The 24,581-nt window shown below is 35.8% G+C and overlaps 1 protein-coding gene across 1 annotated transcript in view; it reads right to left on the bottom strand.

Moving 5' to 3' along the window:
• Positions 1–20,548, bottom strand: part of LOC131077482 (mitochondrial import receptor subunit TOM5 homolog) — a 41,422-nt gene extending 20,874 nt beyond the window's left edge. The window contains exon 1 of the mRNA XM_058014973.2: positions 20,311–20,548. Coding sequence (XP_057870956.1) covers positions 20,311–20,397 — 87 coding nt within the window. The 5' untranslated portion in view covers positions 20,398–20,548. The remainder of the gene's footprint in view (positions 1–20,310) is intronic.
• Between the last annotated feature and the right edge of the window lie 4,033 nt (positions 20,549–24,581).

Genomic DNA, 24,581 nt, shown 5'->3' with positions numbered 1-24,581 from the left:
TTGAGTCCATAGAGATAGCAGGTCCTAAAAATGTTATCCAAGTCATTACAAACAATGCAAAAAGTTGATAGTAGATGCTTTGCTTGAGGAGAGGCATGCACACATTTTTTGGACGTCATGTACCATACACTCCCTTAACTTGGTGATGCAAGCAATTTGCACTCAAATAGAATGGATGAATGCTATATACACTAAGGGTGAGAAGATCCAAATGTTTCTGACAAACCATCATATGTCACAAGGCATTTTCAAGACTTCCTCGAATTTGGGATACTTGAAGTAAATTTATTTTATTTTATTTTTAAATTTATGTATGTTTACTTCTATTTTAATGTGTTATTAACTTATTTTTACACAACATTAGGTTGCTAAGATCCAATTCACATCACACAATCATTTTGAGATGACTTGTGAAAGTGCAAGAAGCATTGGGCACCATGGTCATTAGCCACCAATGGAGTATTTTGTAGCAATCAAATTCGAAAAGGACCCAAAAAGTCAACTCATTGATCCTAGATGACGATTGGTGGGCTCATGTGGACTATGTCTTGAGTTTCATTGAGACTATCATGAGTATGATTAGATTTGTTGATACAAATCAGCCATGTTTGGGGGAAACCTATGATGGCATCGACTCCGTGATTTAAAAAATAAAGGTATAAATAGCAAAAAAAGAGAATGGCCCCCAAAAAAAAAATATTCTAGAGTGGAATAAAACATTCATCATCGCTAGAACAAGATAAACACACCACATCTCCTTGCATATGCATTATCCCCCAAAGACTATAGCACGAAGATACTTTCTTTGCCAAGGAGAATTGTGCCATATAGAGATAGTGAAATTGCTAATGGGTACAAGTTGGCATTCCAAAGAATTTTCTCAATCCAGAATTGGTGAATAATGTTAAAAAAGAGTTTAGCAAGTTCATGTCAAGTTGAGATCATAGTATTTGGGCTCTTTGAGAACAATACGAGGCAGATACTCATACATGGTGATACCTCCATAGGGAGGATTATTTGTTCCTTCAACCTCTTGCAATCAAGATTCTATCACAAGCAGCATTTTTTATTTTTTAACATTTGTAGACTTTAGTACTTAACCATTCTATAATTTCTTTTGCATTTTATATTAAGTTGTGTTGGTTTTCTCTCCAATTTCAACAAAATACAAGTTCTTTAACTAAATGGAAATGGAGTGCATACTCCTTTATTGAAGCTTAACTAGTTGGCGGCAAAAAAAAGCAAGACTCGGTTTATATTCTTTCCAACTTGTGTCTACTACAACATAAGCAAGATGACTACAAAAAAGGGGCAAAGAAGAATTGCAATGTTCCACGGTTGTTGGGGAGGGGGAGACGGGGGGACGCAGGGACAGGGTTTGGGGATGGGGGGACAAAGGAATTAAGTTTTGGGGACGGGGGGACGTGGACATTGGGGGGGTGGTGGGGAACACATCCCCGTGGAACACCGAAGAATTGGGATATAGTCCCTAAGTGTACTAGCTTGGATGCATCCATTGTAGAGTTTGCTCGAGTCAATATAGATATTGATGAAGCTCTTCCACATGATGTACTTAGTGGGAATGGCACTCTATTTAGCATCAGTTCCTAATTAAATCTCGAGTAACTGAATTCAGTTGATACTTCTGGCTTACAAAGTCACCCAATTTTGAGTAGTGCTACTATGATCACAATAGAGTTATTTGTTCTCCAATTAATTCTTTATGCATCTTGTGCATTATTTGAGTTTATTTTGTGTATTTCTTTTATTTGCTGAGCCCAAAATCAAATTCAAAGTCAAAATTTTGGGCTGCCATGCTTTTGCTTAGTTCAAGTTTTATGACTATGATATACACCAATTTAAAAAGATGTACATAATTACTAAAAAAAAAATTCTTAGTGGCCATCAAGCAGCTGATTTTTTTTTAATTAACATTTGGATTCCTACTTAATCCCGTTATTTCTTATAGAGACAAAAATCTTATGCAGTTTTTGGACCACTATGGCAGAAAAGGATGGACATGAAATTGAAAAGGTCAACCACTAATTATTTACAAACAAATGACCTAACCAATGCTGTCAGTAGAACATTGGTGTAGCTCTTGTTAGGGTATAATAAAAAGCATTCTAAGAGATGGAATGAAAATTTTGCATATGCATATACCCAACACTTGTATCATAGAGCAGTTCCTTCTTACACAAATTAGTCTATTTCTGAAACATGTTTTGGTTGCTTCTGAATCCATTGAATGTTAAACTACTAAAGCCCACAAGAAAGACAGAACTAAATTGATAAATGCTAAGGGCTGATAAATTCTTTAAAAAATTAAGAATTCGTTTTTTAGTGTAAAAGTAAGTTGTTGGAGTCTCATGCTTGCTACAAAAAAGGACATGATCAGCGAGGAACTGAACACAAGTTCTGATTTGCAAACAAGGTTTTGCATTACTTGAGCCAAAAAAAAAGGTTTCAGGATCTCAAAATATTTAAGAATAGTCAATTTGGAGATTGTCGGAGAAGTACAAATTAATATATTTTGATTAGACTTGCCCCTTTACAAGATGATATGTTTAATTGTGAATGTTGAGAAACTTACCTTTTTTGAGCATTCTCTGTTAGATGATAAACAACAAGAGCAACTATTACCTTCTATTGAAGACTTTACACCAAATACTCAAGAAGAATCTGAAATAGAAGTTTTCCAAAAGAAGACAAGAACAATGAGGGAAGATCAAGAAAAATTGCAGGACAGATTGAAATGTCAATTGCCAAAAAGGTCAGCTGGTATTCCAAAGGCAAAGAGGGGGAACTAATCTCTCAAATTGCAAGACCTTTAGCTTTTAGGGGCCAAAAGCATTCCAATTGGTGAAGTGCAATCCAAAAAGGATCATGAGGAATGTTGTTATTTAGTTTGACACTTATAGTTTGTTTGACTATAAAAGTATCAATAAAAGCTCACACTCAATTATATGTCAAAACTTGACAAATTAAGGTATCTGTATCAAATCGGTGATAGGCTGGGACAAGTGATTAATGTGGATCTTAGGGATGATGTCTTGCTCTTCTTTGCCAAAATCAAGATCTTGTCTATTATGGAGCTACAAACATTCATGGATGATCTGGACCTCCTGGTGCCTACAACACTTGTTCAAAAACTCTATCTTGAACCAAATTCATACATCAGATTTGGCACTCTGCAGGAACAAGGGTCATTTGCATTTGCCCCATATAAGAAAAAATTATAAATCCAACTGCCCAAATGGAAGGCATTGCAATTACACTTCCATCTCATAGACTGATTTGGCATTTGAGAGCTCTATCTGATATAGTTACTCACTCATTTAACGAAAGATAACCCTTGAAGTCATGAAAGCAACAAGTATTTCCATGTCGATTTTTGCACATTTCAGCTCTTTTTAAAAATAATTTCACTTGTGTATTGAGTGAAATGTTACTTGGGGCATAAGAAGGCAGAAGAGAGTCAGATAACAAAACACAAACTAAAACTACTGATTGCACCTTCTATTTTCTTCATAAACTTTACCACTTAAGAGTTTAGATGGGAACAGAGATGTGAATAGATAATCTTTATCTTAGGAGGCCACAAATGTGATTATATAATGTCACCCCCACTTTAATGTCAGCCACTTTGCAATGAGTGTTGTGATGCAGCGAAGGCACCATAGAATATGAAGTGCTTACCTCTATATGTGATCAGCTCCTTTAAAATAACTAAAACCTTTTGGGTATGTAATATATTGCTTGACATTATCAATCAAATATATATATATATATATTGCTTGACTTAATTCTTATTTTTAGGTTGTAAATAAGTATGGATTTTATATGGACAAGCCGAAAACATATCCAACCCCAAAAAAATATTTTGTCCAAATCCACAAACAGAACCTGCAAACCTAAACCTGAACCAGAACTGATAGCTTAGTCATACAGGCTCTAGCAGGCTTCTTCACCATTGAGTCAGTTTCTGTCTACAATTTTCAACCTATAAGAGGCAGATTTTGATGAAAAACATCCTAGAGATGTATATGTGTGGTGTTTTACAAAGGGGTCATCAGCTGTCATAGATTAATAGATTATCGACTGTATAAAAGCCTAAGGAATCATCCAAGCATATATACTTGGCTAACATAACCCTACCAAGCAAACTTTTTTTCTATGAGCATTAACTTGTTTTAACAGCATCAAAAAGTTTCACATTATATATTCAGACAGAATGGATAAAATAATTGTAAAACAATACTTATGGATATATATTTTACTTTATTGTATCAAAATTATATTCCATTTCAAATTGTGATACAGGTTCAATTAAAACAAGAGCCAAAACTATCTTAAATAGATTTTTCGAGTAATGCAATAACTTCTATGAAATCAACAACCCCAAGCTCGATCTTGCCCCGTGGCTACTATTCTTGATTTCCTGGGGGGTAGAAAGAAGAAACGTTTAAAATTGCCTAATTCTGCCAAAATTCCCTCTTGTCCGGGCTCCCCTATGACTCCTAAACTTGCCTCTACAGCAATTAAGCAACAAGCCACCTCCTCTAGGGTTGAGAAGACGAGGAAGGCACAGGAAACCCCTCCCGCAGCCAAAAAACAAAGTATTTAGGTTGACAATGAGGTTGAAATGGAGGCCCGGGAGGACATCAGCAAAAGTGCTAGTGCTAATCGTAGGTGCTCCAACAGACTGGCTGGGCGCTCGAAGGTTATTGTTGCTGAGCAGAATTTGGTGGGGTATGAGGAAGATTTTGAGGACGACGACTCTGCTGAGAATGAAGAAGTAATGGATATTGAGGATGCCGAAGATGGCACATGGAAAAATGGAAGCTCAACTAAATCTACCAGTGAAGGTTCTGAATAGAGTGGCAAGAATGAACCCTTGGACCTCACCCAAGATGCGATGCCAGAGGAGATGGACAACAAAGCTGAGAGTGTGAGCAACTGTGCAACATGCAGGACTACAGCAGAGGAACTGGATGCCCTGAAAAAAAGAAGGTGATGGAGCTGGAAAAAAAAATGGTGAGTGTCTCCAGATTCAGCCTACGTGTCATGCATAGCTTGGCTACCTCAATGTGTTTCATGCAGAAAAAGGTTCTTGGCAAGGATGCCGACACTAAAGGAAACTACAAGGAACTTGAGGACTAGAGCAATGTGCTCAAGTAGTTTGTTTTGGGTAGTTTTTTATTGTCTTTTTGTAGTCTCTAGCTAGTCCTAAGACTCGGTTTCATATTATATATCTGCTACTAAGATTGTTTATGCTTTTCGGTTTCTTTAAGTATGTTTCTGTTAGTTTACTGTTAAAGTGTAGTTACTGTTAATGCTGCATGTGGGCTGTTAGTGTAAAGGGCCAGCACCCTTGTTTTTGCTGCTGTTTAATATCAAAAACAAGGATCTTAATTATTACATGAAAAGACAATAAAATGAAATAGAACCCTACATTATTAATCATATACAAGAAAATTAGCAATGTTGATTGTTGAGAGTCAACATAAACTGTATCTTGGGGAGAATAAAAAAATATCTATTTTTTTTTTCAAGTCAGTCTCATTCTCTTCATCAGAATATATACATGAAATACAAAATTTAAGTATAAGTCAAGTTATATTTCATGTATATATTGGCAAGATGTTTAAGAGTAGTTTCAGATCTCTAGGAGTTATAATGCAAATTCTAGGTTTTAGAAGATCTTTTAAATTTTCAAACTTCATCAAATTTCTGTAATCAGTAGGCTCCTATCAGCATTCTCTCACTCTCTCTATCTCACTCACTTTATCTGCCTCGAATTTTAGACCTATCTATCTCCCTATCACTCTTCCTCTATCACCCTCTTTACCACTTTCCATCTCACTCGCTCCTCTCTCCCCCAAGATCTAGACCTATCTCTCTACCCCTATCTCTCTCTCACCCTCAGACCCCCAAGAGGGGTGCTACCCTCAACTTAATTTTATTTCGCAGATGCTTGGTGGCAAAGTTGGGGTGGAACTACCACAAATCTCAAAAAAATTGCCCTCAAAATCTTATGTCAGCCTTGTAGTTCATCCGGTTGTGAATGCAATTAGAGCTTGTTTGAAGCCATCCACACAAAAAAGAGGAGCAAATTAGCTCAAAAACGCCTCAATGACCTTGTCTTTGTACAATATAATCTTCAATTGTGCATAAGGAAGGTAGAGGAAGCACCAGTTGGTCCAATTGATCTGGATGATATAGATCCTTACAGTGATTGGACATTGCAAGAGCAGCCTCCATTGTTTACAAAGGATGACATCAATGATTTGGAGAGGCAGGCTACGGAGGAGGAGGGGGGTGGATTTGGTTTTACACTGGATGACATTGAGGAGGATAAGGAATCATTGCCAGTGCCAGGTGCAACTAGAGGATAGAGGACGAGTGACACCCTGAGCCAGTCATACCGAGCAAGGAGGCACAACCATGCCCACAGCAGACTTCTAGGATTAGATCCTCTAGTTCCACCTCTCCCCTAGTTTTTACTATAGCTAGGAGGAGGAAGATGTAATTGTATTGATTTATTTACTTTTAGTTCTACAAAAACTATTTACAATTTTGCTTCCAGCCATTAGCATTCCTCATGAGGATGCGATTTTGTACCCACTTCGCATTTAAATATATCTAGACTCAGCTTGTTTCTTTTGTTTTCTCATTTATTGACTCATGGGATGCTTCTTCTCATTGAATTTTGCCAAAAAAATGCATTTCTAATTAAATTTAAGCAAATTTTTAAGTTCCCGAGATTTTGCCGAGTATTGGCCGAGTTTTTCCCGAGTTTTATTTTTGGGCCTTGGTGAGTTTTTGGTTTTGGCGAGGAGTTCAACTATGCAATCAATCATAAAAAGTAAAAAAATCTAACTGAAACCCACACAATCATTGACCTTGACCAAATCTGCACACTACTCAAAAGTAACATTGTGTATAGATTAACCAGCATCAAGCAGTAACATTGTGTTCAACTTCAGAACCAATTTTCACTCATCCTCAGAAAACTTGGGACTATAGAAAAGACAATTGTTATTTTTTTATACAGGTATCACAGAGAACCAAAAGTCTGCAGTCAAGTATCAAAGAGTACAGCAACTACTGGTGAGTATGACTCGTATATCTACTAATACCATAGTGGACTGAGCATCCATAATATACCCCTCGATACAATGAAAGTCCAGAATCAAACCAAAGAAATGTTGTAACAAAGGTATTACTATGAGAAATGATGACACAAAAAAAAAAAACTTTAAAGTTTAAACATGGAACATATCACTACCAACCAAGAAATACATGCAATGAAGCCCAACATCATAATACCAAAACCTTAAAATCTGCAACCTTTCTATCTCAAGTATGTCCCAAGACGAGGCACTCAATCAATTCAGAATAATCATGAAAAATGTCCCATCAAACCATCACTCGGATTGCTACAGATTATTTATAAATTAATGTTACTCAAATGAATACTTAGTAACCTATGTGAAAGGTTCCACAGATGTCACACTCCGCAAGTACTTGCTGATTTTTCCTGCAGTGAGTTACTTGGCACTGATTTTTTTAACAAGTTTTTGTGAGTACTTGCTGATTTTTGGCAAGCACTCGCCTGAAACTCAGAGAGTCTGTAGAAAAAACTTAACAAATGCAGCAAAAACACAGGATGCAGTAAAAACACAGAAAATACACAAAAGCCACGCATTTTTTTGTTATAAATACAACTACACCCCTCACACTTCCTCAAACGGTACTCTTGCATCCATTTCCGTGAATTGCAAGGATTTTTAGGTGAATTCGAAGGGCAAATTTGAAAAGATTAAAGGGCAGGTTAAAATTTTATTTTTATTTTATTTTCTTGCAAGCATTTAAATTCATTTTAGCAACTAAAATCTAGCATGTAGATTGTAAACAACTCATAATTTCCTAAAACTTAGTAGTATGTACAATTTTATTTCAAAAAAATTGGATTTATCATTTATGAACTTTTTTATTCATTTATACTGTTTTTTTAATGAAATTCACTTTTTTTGTATAAACAAATTATTTTTCTGCATTTTTCCCTTTTTTGGGAATAAAATAACTAGCATAGCTATCTTTAAAATAATATAGATAAAGTACGCTAAAAATATCATATTTGTTCATTATTCCACTTAAAAAATCATTATATTATTATATTGTAATTAATTATTATATTATGATATTGTAATTAATATTAAATTATTACTAAGATGTGATTATATTATTATGTTTCAATATATTCTTATTTTCATATTTCCATTAAACTCTTTACAAAAGTAAAAATGCTTTTACTTTCAAATTATTAGTATTATATTATCATATTTTTATATTTCTATTAAACTCTCCACCAAAGCTAAAAATCTATTAAGAGTACAATATTATTATTATATTATCATATCATTATATTTTTATTTTATATTTGTTCTTATCCTTGAGAAAAAAGTGGATTTTAAGTAAGACACTTTCAATTCCCCATAATTAATAATATTAGATTGAGATAATTACGAAGTTAACTGAGAGGAGAAAATAAATAAAATAATAATAAAATGTTTTTGGGTTTTCATGCATTTAAGTGTCACAAACACGTCAAATTAAAAGCTCCTAGTTTTTATTGACAAACGTTTTTTGCAATCATATGCGAGTATAATACACCTTTGGCATAATTACATTATGCTCATTTAAACTAATCTATGTTAATTTACACTAATTTTATGCTGATTTATAGTAATTTATGTTCAAATTAGGCTAAGTTTTAGTATTTAAAAATTAAAATGTTGTAAACTCATACTTTGTACTTGTAGGTTAGATACAATAAAAAATAGAGAACCCTTGGCCTTTGCATCAATCTCACACTCCACATCAGGATTAGGCACAATCCAATTGATGCTTGTTACAAGAACTCGTCCCATTGGTGCTAGAGACCCTACTTGGAAAGATGCCAAAACCTATATCATGGAGGCATCAATTGCCTCAAATACCATCTTGCAAGCATTACTCATTGCCAAGCCCTATATCAGCACCACAGAAGAGAAAAACAAAAGATGAATGCACACCTTGCATTGATGGAAGAGAAAAATTCAAAGTTACCCCGAGTTTCCGGGACGCGGACGGCGGGACGCGTTTCCGGTACGGCAAATTTTTTTGCCAAATTTGGGGACAGCGGGGGACGGCTATATAAAATATAGGAAAAATTTAAAATATATAGGAAAATTTCAAAATTCTAAATGTTCATATGAAAACATGGATAAAGCATGCATACATACATTATATTCATATGAAAACAATAAAACATGGATACAGCATGTGTATGATACCATGAAAAGTTGAAAACATTTTAGAATGTAAATTCTAAACATACAACATTGTTAATACTCAATAGACAATATGCAATTATGAATTCATAAATCAGAATTTCAATTCATTCACATTGTCAATATGCATATCAATAGACTCGGAGGTTAAATTTTCCCTACTTCTATCGACGCAGTTTCCCCCCATATTTTTCAACGAGGGTTTGGGGGCAGCACCCCCAAGGTGGGGTCAAGGGGCAGCGCCCCTTACGCGTTCCCTGTCGCGATATAGGGCGGGGTCGAGGGGCAGCGCCCCGCGAGGGCAAAAAAACTTATTCTTTAATAAAGGCATTGGGTGTTATTTTTCTATTGACTCGCCGAGTTTGGCGATTTTCTAATCTCTGTATCAAAATGCCCAAAGGCTACATTGCTACCATATAGTTTCATTGTCAAAATTATGAATTAAATTAATAAATTTAAAATTTAATTAATGTTATCTTTTAATTTTTTTTATTTTTAATAACAATTTGAATTAATAAGGGGCCTATATTAGAAAATTTAAATAAAAAATTGAAAATACAACTGTTTTAATTTTTTTAATATTTTTTTTAAGGGCCTTAGATATGGGGGACGTCTGGCTGTCCCCGGGACGGATTGGGGACGTCCCAGCCGTCCCCAACCGTCCCCGAGACGTACGGACGTCCCCCAGAGCTAGGGCAGGTGTCCCCTCAAAATACAGGGCAATTTGGGGACGAGGGGAAACGTCCCCTGGCTGTCCCCAAGTCCCCGAAACGTCCTCGGGACGGGGACGAGGGTTTTCAGGTCGGGGACGCATCCCCGGGTAACTCTGGAAAAATTACAAAGGGAGAAGACTCGAGCAGTCATAGCAACATCCATAACTAGTATTTATGGTTCTCAACTGCAAGCATAAACAAATGAAGGTATGGCATTTGAAGGCATACACAGTGGGTTTGTTTGTGGTCCACAAATATTAAGCACATCAACATCCAATTCATCAATTAAAGCACCCACATGCACACCACATAACTTTTTTGTACCCAAAAGCATACCTAGAGCACCACCATCATTGAAAGTACAGGATGGAATAGGGAGGTGCATCGAGAAGCAAATAAGGCATGTGCCAATTTTTGGTACTTCAAAAACCTTCACTTCAATGTGGCAAGTAGCCCTTATTGGGAGAATTTGGTAATTGCCTCGACAATAACAGGAAAAGGCTACAAGGTACCTTCATGTAAATACTTAAGTAAGAAGTTGCTCACGGTTGCAGTTGAAGAAGCAAAGTTACTTGTGGAAGAACAAAAAAACAAATGGTGAAAGTATGCTTGCACTATTCTTTTAGATGGGTGGACAGAAAGAAAGAACTACACCATTATCTGCTTTTCGATATCTTCGAATGGCGAGGTAATTAGTTGTCTTAGAGGTGGGCATAGAGAATGTAGTTCAAATTATTATCGACAATGCAGCAACATATGTGGTGACTAGGAGATTGCTCAAAGAGAGCCATCAATCACTCTTTTGGAAACCTTGTGTAGCACATTGCCTTGATCTTCTTTTGGAGGGCATAGACAAACTTGATTGAGTGAGACTAGTTGTAGAACATGCAGGAAGCATAACAAAATGTATTTATAATCACCCTTGGGCTCTTAGTTTAACGCGAGATCACACCAAAAGGAAAGAGTTGGTGCGGTCAAGTGTCACAAGGTTTGCAACGACTTTCCTAACATTGCAAAGCATTATTGGTTTGTTGACTTCTTTGAAACAAATGTTTGTCAAGCATGGCTAAACTCATCATTTTAAAGAAACCTAAAGGATAGAGGATTGCAAACATAATCTTTGATAATCTTTTTTGCACAAAGAGCTACAAAGATCATCAATTTAACCCTAAAATTTTGATTTAGAATTCAAATTGGATATTTTATATTTTATTTGTCTTTCATTATAAATTTGTAACTTCACTTTGTTTGTAATTGTAGGTGTCGAAGCCCTTCGTTAGAATTCTCCGTTTGGTAGAAGTGGATGAAAACCCAATGGAGTACTTTATGAGGCTATGGATAGGGCCAAAGAGTCCATCTAAAACTATTACGAGTATAGGCTAAAATTTGATTCCATTTGGAAGATGGTCAATAGAAGGTAGTACAACCAATTCCACCAACCTATTCATGCAAAAGGGTACTTCCCCAACCCCATTTTTTTCTATTTGGATAGCTTCTCAGATCCTAATGGAAAAGTTATTTATGGAGGGCCACATGACATGCATTTAAAGCATGACACCCCAAGTTGAAGTGAGAGACCTCAATGTTCAAGAATTGCACAAATATAGGATTGGTAGGGGTAAGCTCTTCTCCTCAAGACTAGCTATCTAAGGAAGAGCCACTCAATCACTAGGTAACAAAAATTGGAGTCTTTACATCTCATGCATCTTACAAGTTAAAAATTTCAAATTTACAATTGTTGATAAAATATGATTTGTTTACTAACTCTTGAATATCTTATTTTGTAGGATCTTCGTGGGTAGATTGGGGTGCAAATACTCCAAATCTTCAAAGATTAGCCCTCTACAAATTGTCCAGCCTTGTGGTGCATCCAACTATAAGCGCAAATTGAGATTATTTAAGGCCATCCACACAAAGAGAAATAAATTAACTCAAAAATGTCTCAATGATCAATAAAACCTTCGACTTTGCACAAGAAAGATCAAGGACAAATCAAAGGAGGTCATTGATTTGGATGACATTTATCCTTATAATGATTGGACAAAATGAGATGAGGAGCCCCCATTGTTTATTGCAAACGAGATTCTTGATTTTGAGAAGCAAGCAATAAAGGATGTGGCTGCAACAAAAGAAGCTACAAGATTGTCATTGGATTACATTGATGAGGCGAAGGAGAAGTCATTCCCATCTACAAATAAAAGGGAGGTCGAGCCAAAGCCACAAACATAGCCTTCTATGCCAAGTGAGGAGCCACAACATATTGCAAGGAATAAAGCATCAACCTTTCCCCAAGTTTTCACTAGATTAGAGAGGAGAAAGATGTAGTGTAATGTCCCCTTTTTTATGAAATGCCCTAATTTACCCTGGATTTCAATTCTTAACGGCTAAAAGTGGGTTAGAGAGGGAATACTTTTATTTCTCAAATAGGAAATCCAAAATATTGTCTTATCCTAACAGTAGTTGCAGATTCAATCTCTTTGTTCTCGTCCCTTCCAAGATTGTTCCATCGTCTGATCTGGGCACTAGAGTGGTCCCTTATATCCTTCGCTAGATGACCCTTTCCACAAGTTGCAATGATTGTGAGGGATGAGCCTTTTCATGGTTTGACTGCTGCCCCTTTTTTAATCTATGGGGACTATTCGGTTGTTAGGAATGTTATCGCACTTCTTAAAACAATTATGATGAATATGGTCACTGCATTATAGAAGAGATCCGATCCTTTAGGCTGATGCTGTGATGTTGTGCATTGTCTAACAAGCCCGACTTCATGAGATAAGTGATTGTGTTTGATTCATGAAATTGTGAAGTCTTACTTTGTAAGACAATTTCAACAATTAATTTGCTGTTCACCACGTATCAGGTCGGGAGCATGACAAATTAAGGAATGGGCTAGAAGTGTACCAACTTCAATGTATCATGAATGTAGATGCAATTAATTATGACTGTCATACATATTGCAGTCTATATTAATATTACTACAAAATTCTGCATAAGAACGTTATCAGGCTTCATATATTAAGCATACACATTCAGCACATCCCCATAGATACTACCGAGAACATAGGATATTACTGCCTGTAACTTAATAACAGATCTGATCTGATCTGATCAATGGTGATATCACTGGAGCCTTTTCATTCCTTTTCCTTATATCACACAATGTGGGGGAGAGGTCACACCTCTTCATCATGTATGCCCTTTGGCAAGAGACACACCCTTTGAAAGAGTGTGACTCTTTATTATTTCTGCCCTTTGAAAGGGGCACAACCTTTCACAATCAGTTCTGCACTCCTTTTTTAAATCAGATCTACACTTCTGATTCCCCCAAATTATCCCCTCAAATGAGGTTCTCTTCTCCCTTTTATACCTCATGTTTGAGGGAGTCACTACTTTTCATTTCTTGTCTTTTGACCATTCATTAACTTGATTAAAATTTAATTATATTTAATTATACTTGTATATTTTAATTTTAAATTTTATTATTATTATTGTGAGAATTTGCCAAGATCTAGAGACAATGGAAAACACAAATAAGAGAGAACAAAATGTGACAAGAATAAATTGTATTCCTATCAACGATGCAAAATACTGATCAACTGGATCATTACAAATTGTTGTTGTATACAATGTAGGATAAGCTTGCTTATAAAGGCAAGGCTAGGAGACAAGAGAGCACACAATGATAACATGTGGCTCAATAAGATACAAGGGTAGGTAGGGGTAGCTAGGAGAAATAGTAAAATATTCCACATGAGGTGGATCACCCACCGAAGGTGGAATTATCACTCCACAATAATTGGATATGATAGAGTAATAACAAGATCACACCATAAAAGGTGGAAATTCTCCTACATACACACTCCCAATGCAGCACATCTCCCTAAGTGTCTCATATGCAAACTACAATGTTATGCATGTACCTAAATAAACTTAATTAAAGTGTAATTATATCCAGGATGAATAAATAATTACACCAACACCCCCCTTTAAGTGCAACTTAGGGGAATGCACTTAATTTTACAATGCAACTAAGCAATGCAAGATGGGTCCCGGCTACTAGGCCATGTTAGGTACCCATGTACAAATACAAATGCATGCAAACCAATGCAATCCCTCACAAACGGAGAAAGAGAGAAAAACCACATGGGAAAAAACTCCCCCCCAAAAGAGAGATGATGAAAGCACACAATGCTCTCAATGATGAATGAGAAGAACAAAATCTGTCCCCCCCATAAGAGGGAAGAGGAGACCATGAAGCCCCTCCTCAATGTAAAATCTCCTGCAAAGATGGTCTAATGAGGTTGACCAAAATACCTCCCCATAAGGAAGAAAGAGAGTCAATGTTGCACCAATAATGTCAATGTGACAAAACCAGGTACCATGTCGATGACGATGAATCACTCGCTGCAACAAAATGAAGATCAGGTATGGAGACAACCAACTTTGAGCATCAACTAGATACTCGTAAATGACAAAAATACCGGTGCAATCTAATCTCGCGAGAGCCATGCACAAATGTGTACAATCCAAGTCTCAACTAGAGCCATGCACCAAATCTCACAAGATATTCCTAATCTACGTGTAGAAGAGGATTACATCAAATAGTCATCAAAAACAAGATACAAAGAGGTGTGGCACTTTATGATAGTGCGAGTACAACATTGCTCAAGCAAGAGCATACAATATATGGAAACATGAAGATGATGCCACCAAAGAAGCCCTGTAAAATACTACAGATGAAGATGCCTCCGATTGGGATGTCGCCAAGCAAAATATAGGAGCAATAGGCCCCCCCCCAGCTGCCGGTTGGAAGCACTGCAAGACAAGTGTGAAGTGGACAAGAAAAATTTGTTCCCAATTTGCTTATTCCATGATATTTTTGTTTTTAAAAACTTAATTAAAAATTTAATAAAAACAATTTATTGAAATGCCCCAAAAAAACACTTTTAAAAAAAGTGTAAATGAATTTTTTTAAGATTTTTTTATTTTTGAATATTTGAAAAAAAAACTTTATTAAATAAAGAAAAAATACAATCATTTTTTATTTTTATTTTTTGAATATTTGAAAAAAAACTTTATTAAATAAAGAAAAAATACAATCATTTTTTTTTTGACATTTAAAAAACTTCAATAAATTTTATTAAAGAAAAAATTTTGTTAAAAAAGTTTTATTTATTTATTTATTAAAAACAATATTAAAAAGTTTTTTTTTATTTTAAAAAAACTTAATAAAAAAAATAAATTAAAAAAAATTTTAATTGAAAAAACTTTTTTAAAAAGTCTGCAGTGGCAGGGTGCAAACTTGCCACAACAGGCTACAGACCTGCAACCGCAGGTATGTGGTGCTTGTGGTACCTTTGCGCAGGGATCTTGCACAGTACCATTGCGCAGTGTACTGCGTAGATGGTGCCGCGTGGTACCACTGTGCAGGGGTACCATATGGTGGTACCACTACGTAGTACCTCCACCCCCCCCTAAAAAATTTTAAACAGTAAAAATAAATAACATCCCCCTTCCGAATTAAATTCGGATTTTTAATTCGTTTTCCTGTTTATTATTTTTTTTGCGATTTTTAAAAAATGAAAAAACAAAAAAAGCAAAAGCGTACCTGCCTATGCAGACTGTACCGCTGTCTGTACGGCCAAGGAAGGGGGTTGATTTTTTTTTGCTCCAAGTCAACTGCTCAGATTTGGGCGAATGGATAGGCGATCTTGGGGATTTTGGGCCTTCTGAGCACGACGGCAATGACGAATTTGGCCAAATATGCTCCAAAATTGCAAATCGCTGTTGGGACAAGTCACCACCCTCCACCTTCAAACGGCTCTAGATTTGGCCTCGGATGTCAGATTTGGATGAAACAAAAGGTGATTCTGACTTTCTCGAACCTCCTCAATCCAATGGTGACCTCAGATTTGACCCAACAAGCTCCAATAATAACTACAATAGAAAGCTCCAAAATGCAAAACCCCAAATTTCTCTCAATTGGCAAACCAATGGCACTCTAACAGCTTTGATACCATGTGAGAATTTGCCAAGATCTAGAGGCAATGGAAAACACAAATAAGAGAGAACAAAATGTGTAAAGAATAAACTATATCCCTATCAATGATGCAAAATACTGATCAACTGGATCATTACAAGTTGTTGTATACAATGTAGGATAAGCCTGCTTATAAAGACAAGGCTAAGAGACAAAAGAACACACAATGATAACATGTGGCTCAATAAGATACAAGGGTAGGTAGGAGAAATAGTAAAATATTCCACATGAGGTGGATCACCCACCGAAGGTGGAATTATCACTCCACAATAAGTGGATATGATAGAGTAATAACAAGATCACACCATAAAAGGTGGAAATTCTCCTACATACACACTCCCAATGTAGCACATCTCCCTAAGTGTCTCATATGCAAACTACAAAGTTATGCATGTACCTAAGTAAACTTAAGTAAAGTGTAATTATATCCAAGATGAATAAATAATTACACCAACAATCATTTACCATTAACTTCTATTTCAAAGTGGGGACACTTGTATTTCAAAGTGGGGACATTACATGTAAACTACTGAATATGCAATTTATGAATTTGATGATGATTTCCAAAGCAATCATCATAAATTCATAATAGTTGTCAACTATCTATTGCATCGGGATTCCTCATGATGATGTAATTTTGTACTCAATTTGTATTCAAATTAATCAAATTTAATAGAAAAAACTTTTGTACAGATTTATGGAGTCATTAATACATTGTCATTGAATTTTGCAAAAAATGTGTTTTGAAAGAAATTTAAGCAATTTTAAGTCCGAGTCACAAATTTTGGGTCTGCTGATTTTTTGCTGAGTTGGCGTCTGCCAACTATGGTTGAAACTCCTTTTATCTACATGAACAAGAATTAATAACTAAGAACTTCAATTTGAACAAAATGTACCACATGATTTAAGCGATATTGATTGTTAAAAACTAAATGAAATATGATATAATTTTTAAAACACATTTCTTGGGTTCAAGCCAAGTTACCGGGTTCACCTATCTGAAGGCCCTAACCCAGACCGGGTCTGTGTGGGTCCTGGTTCGCGTTGGGTTCAAGATGGGTCCGAACAAGGTTCACCCCCAGGGCCCTAAGTTCCCTGTGGGTTCGTGAGTTCATGATGGGTCCGGAGAGGGTTCACCCCAAGGGCCCTAGGTTCCTTGGGGAGAACCCTATCTGGACCCGAGCAAACCCAGGCGCAAACCCGAGTGAACCTGGACATATAACTTGAAAATTTTCTACAAAAACTTGATAAAAATCGTTAACCTGGACATATATGAATGTATGCTACATTGATATATTATATGACATATGAGTATATGAGTATATGACATAATATGATATTATTGAAATTATAAACTATCAATTGGCATTTGGCATTGATAAATGATGAAGTAATGTAATTTTGTATATTTCTTTAAATTTTTGCATAATATATATACATCCATATACATATATATAGATATATATATAGATATATATATGCATATATACATACATACATATATATATATATAACGAACCCAAAAGGCAAAAAATAATTGCTCGAACCCACAAACCGGGTTCACATCCTCAAACCCGAACCGGTAACTTAGGATTCAAGCTAAAAATAACAATAATGTGTTCTCACTAATATATAGTAACATGTAACCTCGTGTTCATATCAACATAGCGTGCATTTGTGGCCATGGTTTGGTAACTGAATTACAAGGAGTTTATGAGTCTATCATGAAACCAAACATGAAATTAATTAAAATTGCAAAGTCAAACGACTATGGCAAGTAAGCCTGGTCAATTTCTAGATTACAAAGTATAACTAGATACAAATCAAAATCCCATATTGAAGTTGATTGGACATACAATAAATGGCACTCATACAATATAAGGTCAATACCCAAGATAATTGCAAGTACCAAAACTAATGCCAAGAAATGCACAAAGTATGGCCCAATCATCATCAAGAAGGAAACCACAATTACTTAAGAGGATGTGATGCCATCCGAGAAGAGGCCATAGCCATACAGCACACATTGCCCCTAGACAAGAGATATTTAAACATTCACTACCAAAACTTTGCAATATACAACCTCTACCTAAATAAGAGTCAAAAGGAATTTGAAACGAACACGAGCCATAAATTTGCAAGGTGAGCCAAATTATAGTCAACGAGGCAACAACACAAACAAAAATGGAACATATCAGTTGCTACACCTTACAACCTAAAAATCTTTGATAACATAAGAAATTAAAAGATCAAAACACCAAGGCAAGGTATATCATATTATAAGGTTCCTGAAAGAGAGTGAATGAAACCCTTGGTTGATTTACTAGCTATAAATTTATTATTAAACTATCAGACCTAAGTTCCAATCTTTCAATTTATCACTCCAATTCAATTTAATCCAAAACAGATGACAGATAAATCCAGGTATTCTAAATCAATTCAGATTCAACAATATCAAATCCATACAGAGCTGGGATATGAAAAATAATGAATGGCAAGAGAATAGATGGAAATTAAGCAATTCTGAGTGTATTGTAAGTTGTAGTCATCTGGATAAACTGGAATAAGACTGTCTGATGAAACATCTTGCAAAATTGGGAATCTGGAAACAACTCTGGGGCACCAGAATTGGGCGTAGACACCCTGACGGACATGACCACTGGCAGAGGGCATTCCTGTAAGTTTGGGTCACCAAATTAGGACTCCGGCACTGGATCTGGGCACTCCTGACCTTCTCGGACACAAAATCAGGACATGAGCACTGGCCGAGGGTGGTCCTGCCCTTCTCTGATGCTCAAACAGAACACCAGTGCTGATGATGGGCACTCCTATATGTCAGGCACTGGAACATGCATGCAAAACACTCTAGCAGGTGGTCTCTCAATCTGAGTCAAATTCCTAAGGCAGATAATCTACATACTCTAAATTTGAATCTTCTGTAAAATATCCTGATTTGGATCTCCAACAATCTAAACTCACTATTGAATGGGGGTCATGAGGAAACAGGGTGGCTGTATGGGAAACTACCTCAGTCAGACCTCAGGTGGTATTTTCTAACCTCAACTTAGCCATATCGAAGTTTGTTGTTGTGATACACTAGAGTGCAAGAGTGATCTGGTGTGTGTAGGAAATTGATCCTGAAGTATGAAGCCCTAGGAGCAGGCTAAGCTAATAAAGCGTATGAGAAACTCATGGAAGGATTGGTGGGTTGTGGTAAACAATGAACTGATTTGGTAGGGATGTACAGGTGTGTATGTAGATTAGGGAGGGAATCCAGATCCTACGAAGGACTAAGATTGGATTGAGGATGATGTGAAGGCAAATACAAAAGAAAAGTGTAATGTCCCCTTTTAATTATTTAAAAAAAAATATTTTCATGTTTCTGAGCTTTCTGAGCAAATTGTCAACTAGCCGGCAAACTAGAATATGAGTTCCAGGAAAAAAAACTAGAGACCAAACAACCATCAAGTATCAAGAAACCCAAAGGAGAAAGAGAAATGGTCAAACTGCAGAATATGTAATTTCCAATGGAACAGTAGGATATGAATATAGAATTTTCCATTTGCATACTAGGACTGGTTCTTCCAACACCCCCACTTAAGTCACAAATCTTCAACTGTGGCATGTGATTTTTCATGTATCAACTGCAATGCTAGGGTGCTCTGACAGTGAGTTACGTATCACTTTGTAGTGGGAAAGGTGAAATATTCTTCAAAAATAAGTAAATGTCCAGAACGTTTTTACTAAATTAGAATATTGTTCCTATATGTAGAGTTGTGATCTAGAGGTAAGTTGGGGTACTTTGTGTTACGATGACCACTGGAGTCGAGAGTGAAATCCTAATAAATGAAAACGTAAAATATTGTTCTTCCCCGTGAAAATTTTCAACCGCACCCTTCCTTGCTTCTATGTATCAGTTCATGCAAAGGGGCAGGTATTTGTCAAAACCGTGGCAAGATTATCTTGATATACCACCTCTACTAAAACCCTAAACAGAAAAGAACGCTTCAAGAGCGAACTGACCATGTAAATCTCTCTAAAAGCCCATTAAGCATTCAGAAACATCAAATAGAGATCCAGTAAGCTAAGAAAAATCATAAAGCGAAATCCGTGCCACAATTAGGAAATAAACTGGAACATATTTATCCCCTACTCTTTGAGGAAACAGAAGCATCGTGACAACATTGAAAATCAAAAGCTAGTAAAATAAATTACTTACCATATTGGCTGCCCATTTCTCTTCGTCATTGACTTGAGCATGCCATGTCTGCTTCAGCTTTTCGATCGTAGCTCCGCCGATAGCCATTATAGGAATAACCTCTCAAGAATTTCTTACAGGCGTCTAAAACCCCTCTGACAATTTGGAAGAAAGAAGTTCCCTTCTATGCAACATGTAAAACCCTACGTTTTCTACATAAAACACCCTCAATGTCCAGTGAACCTAATTTTATATTTTTCAATTTTAATTATATTGATGGTTTGGTGGGTCTTTTCCCTATCAATGAGGTTATGAGTGGGTATTTCACCCTACTAATATCAAAATTATTATAAAAATAATATAAATAGCATTTGTATCAAAAGGAGGTGTAATGGTTATGTCAGTAGTAAAATAAATTCTGAATAACATATGAATAATAAATTATAAATAATATGTTGGGTATAATTGAATTGATTTTAAAATATAAAACTCTAAATTGACTCTCCCTATCGAAATCAATTTTAAAATATAAAACTCTAAATTGACTCTCCCTATCGAAATCAATTTTGAGTTGTGTGTGTTTAATCTATCGTCATTGAAGTTCATATTTATTCTCACTAGCATTGGCACATGATGAGGTAGAGATAAGTTGATCTTTACATGGAAGTATGTATCGACATTCTATTTTTTTTCCCCTTCTTGTGTAAGCATGCTCCCTCTTTGCATTTTGTATGCCTTTAGACATGATTGATTATGTCTTCATAGTCATGAGAGGAATTTGTAGCAAACATCTCAATTGTGTTTAGTAAGTATGGATCATCAAGTGGAGATCGATATATTGTGTTGTTTCTACATGATGCATCACAAGGGTTCCAAGCGCTAACGTACATGCTAAAGAATGTTCTTGTTTTTTCAACTTTTCCATTGTTTTTCCAATCAAGTTTGACCATGTCTGGTGCATTTTGGAGACAAGAAGAAGGCAATGAGAAATTTGTAGAAGAGATAGCACCGAGGGAGGAAGTCGCTTGGAAATTGCATAAGATGTGTCATTGTTCGTAAAAAATATGTACCAAGTTACAACATGTTTATTTGTTGGACTCATTTGTAATTGATCTAGTATATCTTCTTTCAAGTTCTCTTATTTGTACTCGTTTATTATCTTTGAGAAACTTAAGTTATCCTATGTTATTTTTTTTTTCCTTATGCTCATACTTGCTTTGCTTTAGTTTCACATACAACCTAATGATTATTTAGATACTATTTTGATTGTATGTTCTTGAATGTTATACATTATGAGGTCAAGGCCCCCTAGGCCTCTACAACATCACATCCTTTGAATGACTTTTTTGTGTTGATAATCACATACTATAATGAATTAATTTGTTAAATTTATTTTTTTATCCAACAACCACATTAAGTTTAATTTGATTTGATTTGTTCTATTGCATCTATACATTCTTTACACATTTAATTATTAATTGAGAGAACTATTATTTTTATAATTATAACAATTAATAGAAATATAATAAAAATCTTATATAATTTAAGTACATAAATATTTAAAAATATTAAAAATTAAAAAATATCAAAAATAGATTAAATAAATATTATAAATAAATAAAAAATAAAAATATATTTATTTTACAATAATTAAATTTTGAATAAGACATAAATAATTGCAAATCGAATTACCTCTAATAACTTTTATTTACAATTATCATAATTTCTATTAAAATAAATTTAAATATTCAAATTTAGTGTGTCAAGCTTAGTAGCATGAGCTGGTAACCCGAGCGGGGACACATGATGTGGAGGAACAAGTGGGTCAAGGTCTGTAGGAGGGAAAATGCATGGCATATAACGTGGCACGCCCTGCTCCAAGAAGAGAGGTGTTGATGCCCTCCATTGAAGGAAGGAGGTTTTCCTCGCAGCATAATGTGGAGGAGAATGCATGAGGCTAGTTTCACAGAGCAACAATAACCTCTCATTTCTTATAGTGGAAGAATTACCCATTGCTTGCCCCTCTCATCGCTAATCCTATCGACCTACCCATCCTCAGACCCCCACCTTTTACTTCATCTTTATCAAAAATGGCTTCTTGAGGGAGTCAATCAGGGTTTCAAGCTAAGTTTGAGCGTTCGAACCGCTTCAGGAAGGGGTCGAGGGTTACAGAAAGATTTTTTTTAGCTTGGAGGCCACCGACTAAGGTTTGGGAGGATCCGCAAAATGGAAACTATATATTTCAGGGACAATGCAACCAACAGGATCTTAATGGGCCTAGAAATCCTCCCTCCAAATAGGGATATGTTGATCTCTTCATGGGGAAGGTTGTAAACTTCAAGCAGATTGAGTGAAAGATGTGATGATGGAAATCTATCCCAAGCTCGTCAAACACAGATCAAGTATTCATTAATCCCCACTTAAGTAGGGTTTTGTCTCTCCATATAGAGAATGAATGCTAGACATATGTTGTTAGGAATCTTTATAGAAAGGGCCTTTTATGAAATGAACTAGTGAATGGCCAACATACTCTAAGGTACGAAGTTGGTGCAATGAGAACTAGGGTGACACCTATATCATCAAAACAACACCTAATGGTTTCTTCCTAGTAATTTGTGAAGATGAAAAAAAAAAGAGTTTGGGAATGGGTTTTTACATTACAAACTGGAAACCCAACTTCAACCCTCTAATGGCTACAATGGAGGAAGTTCCCATCTTGGTTATGTTGTATAACCTCCCACAAGAATATTGGGAGCTCAAAACTTTGAAATTTGGCAACAAACTACATTGATTTATTAAAGTTGATGAAGGACTTGAGGCAAAGGATTTCAATATTTATGCCTGGATATGCATCCTTTGGAAGCTTGTTCCACCTCTTCCTAGAGAAATGGATTTATGCTCTAATGAAGGTGTGTGGCATCAACAAATATAAGTCAAAGAGACTATTGAACATTGTAAGACCTATAATAAAGAAGGACACTCGATGAAAGAATGTATCTCGAACAAAAGGGAGAAAGAAAAATCCAATGATGGGCTAAGAGACAAAATCTCCTCCCCAAAAAATGAATAGAGTGAGATCTCAAGGATTGAGGGTTCATCTAGAATACTATATGGTCATGACAACAGCCAAGTGGAAGTAGAGAATAATGCAAGTCAGGATAAGCAACCCATGGAGGAGTGAGTTGATAGTCAGATTCTTACAACAAATGATATAAGCCTCAATACATTGATGAATCATAGTTGATTGGATGTGGGTTTAGACCACATAAGGCTCCTACAGGATGTGGAGGCTGAGGTGGAATTTAGCAACCCTCTGGATGAGGGCCTTTTGCCTAGGGAAGCAAAAAGTGTAATGGCTACAGGAAAGGTCAAAGAGGCTCAATCTTCTCCTGTTGAGGTTGCTCTGGAGTAAAATCTTTGGATCAAGAAACGACATGTTTGGAGCAAAGCATAGAAATACTTGTTGGGGATGTGAATGAAAACAAGAAGTTAACTGGCTAGGCAAAATTGAACGGAGATATTAGTATTTTGCCTTTTCTTGGAAGGGTCTCCCATTCTCCTACAATATCTCAAATTTCAAAAGGTCCATCAGGGCAGGGCGAAGTGCCTTTGATCAACCCAAATAGAACAAAACAAGCTTATCAAGTCCCTTTGGCATCCGATGAAGAGGACTCCTTGGACCTTGTTACATCCCCAAATATTGTCTAGTATTTAATTCCAATTTTGAATAGTTTTTACTTTTAACTTCCATGTTATAAAGGTAGAACTTCCATTAAATTGGAAGAATCTTCATTAATGGCATGTTATGATGTCAATGTGGTTTCTAATGTGTTTTGAAATTCACAATGAAAGACATAGATTAGATAGCTCATTTTGTGATGGATTTGAAATATAAGAATGCTTTATTATGGATTATGACTTTATGTATGAAAGTGGTCTAATCACATGTTTAATTGTCCGAGTGATATCTAGGAAGGAGTTCAATGAGTTCATCCTATCAAAAAGAACAAGGAGGGTATCATTCGAGAGAGGAGTATACACAGAGGGAAAATGTGTCAATACCATCTTGAGACCTACACACACACTTAAGTTGCAAAATAAGTAAGTATTGCAATCAGTTCGTGTTGGGTCAATTATGTTTTGTAAGTTGTATGTGTTAAATTTTAGTGTTAGAACTTGTGTCAATCTTGTGCTTTGTGTTAAATCTCACTTTCGTTATTGGATAAACTAACATAAAATAATATGTCTATGTGTGTGTGTGTGTGTGTGTGTGTGTGTGTGTGTGTGTGTGT

The sequence above is a fragment of the Cryptomeria japonica genome, chromosome 10 (genome assembly GCF_030272615.1).
Source record: "Cryptomeria japonica chromosome 10, Sugi_1.0, whole genome shotgun sequence".
NCBI lineage: Eukaryota > Viridiplantae > Streptophyta > Pinopsida > Cupressales > Cupressaceae > Cryptomeria > Cryptomeria japonica.
Note: the sequence above shows the minus strand (reverse complement) of the source record. Positions and strands in the feature narration are given on the sequence as shown.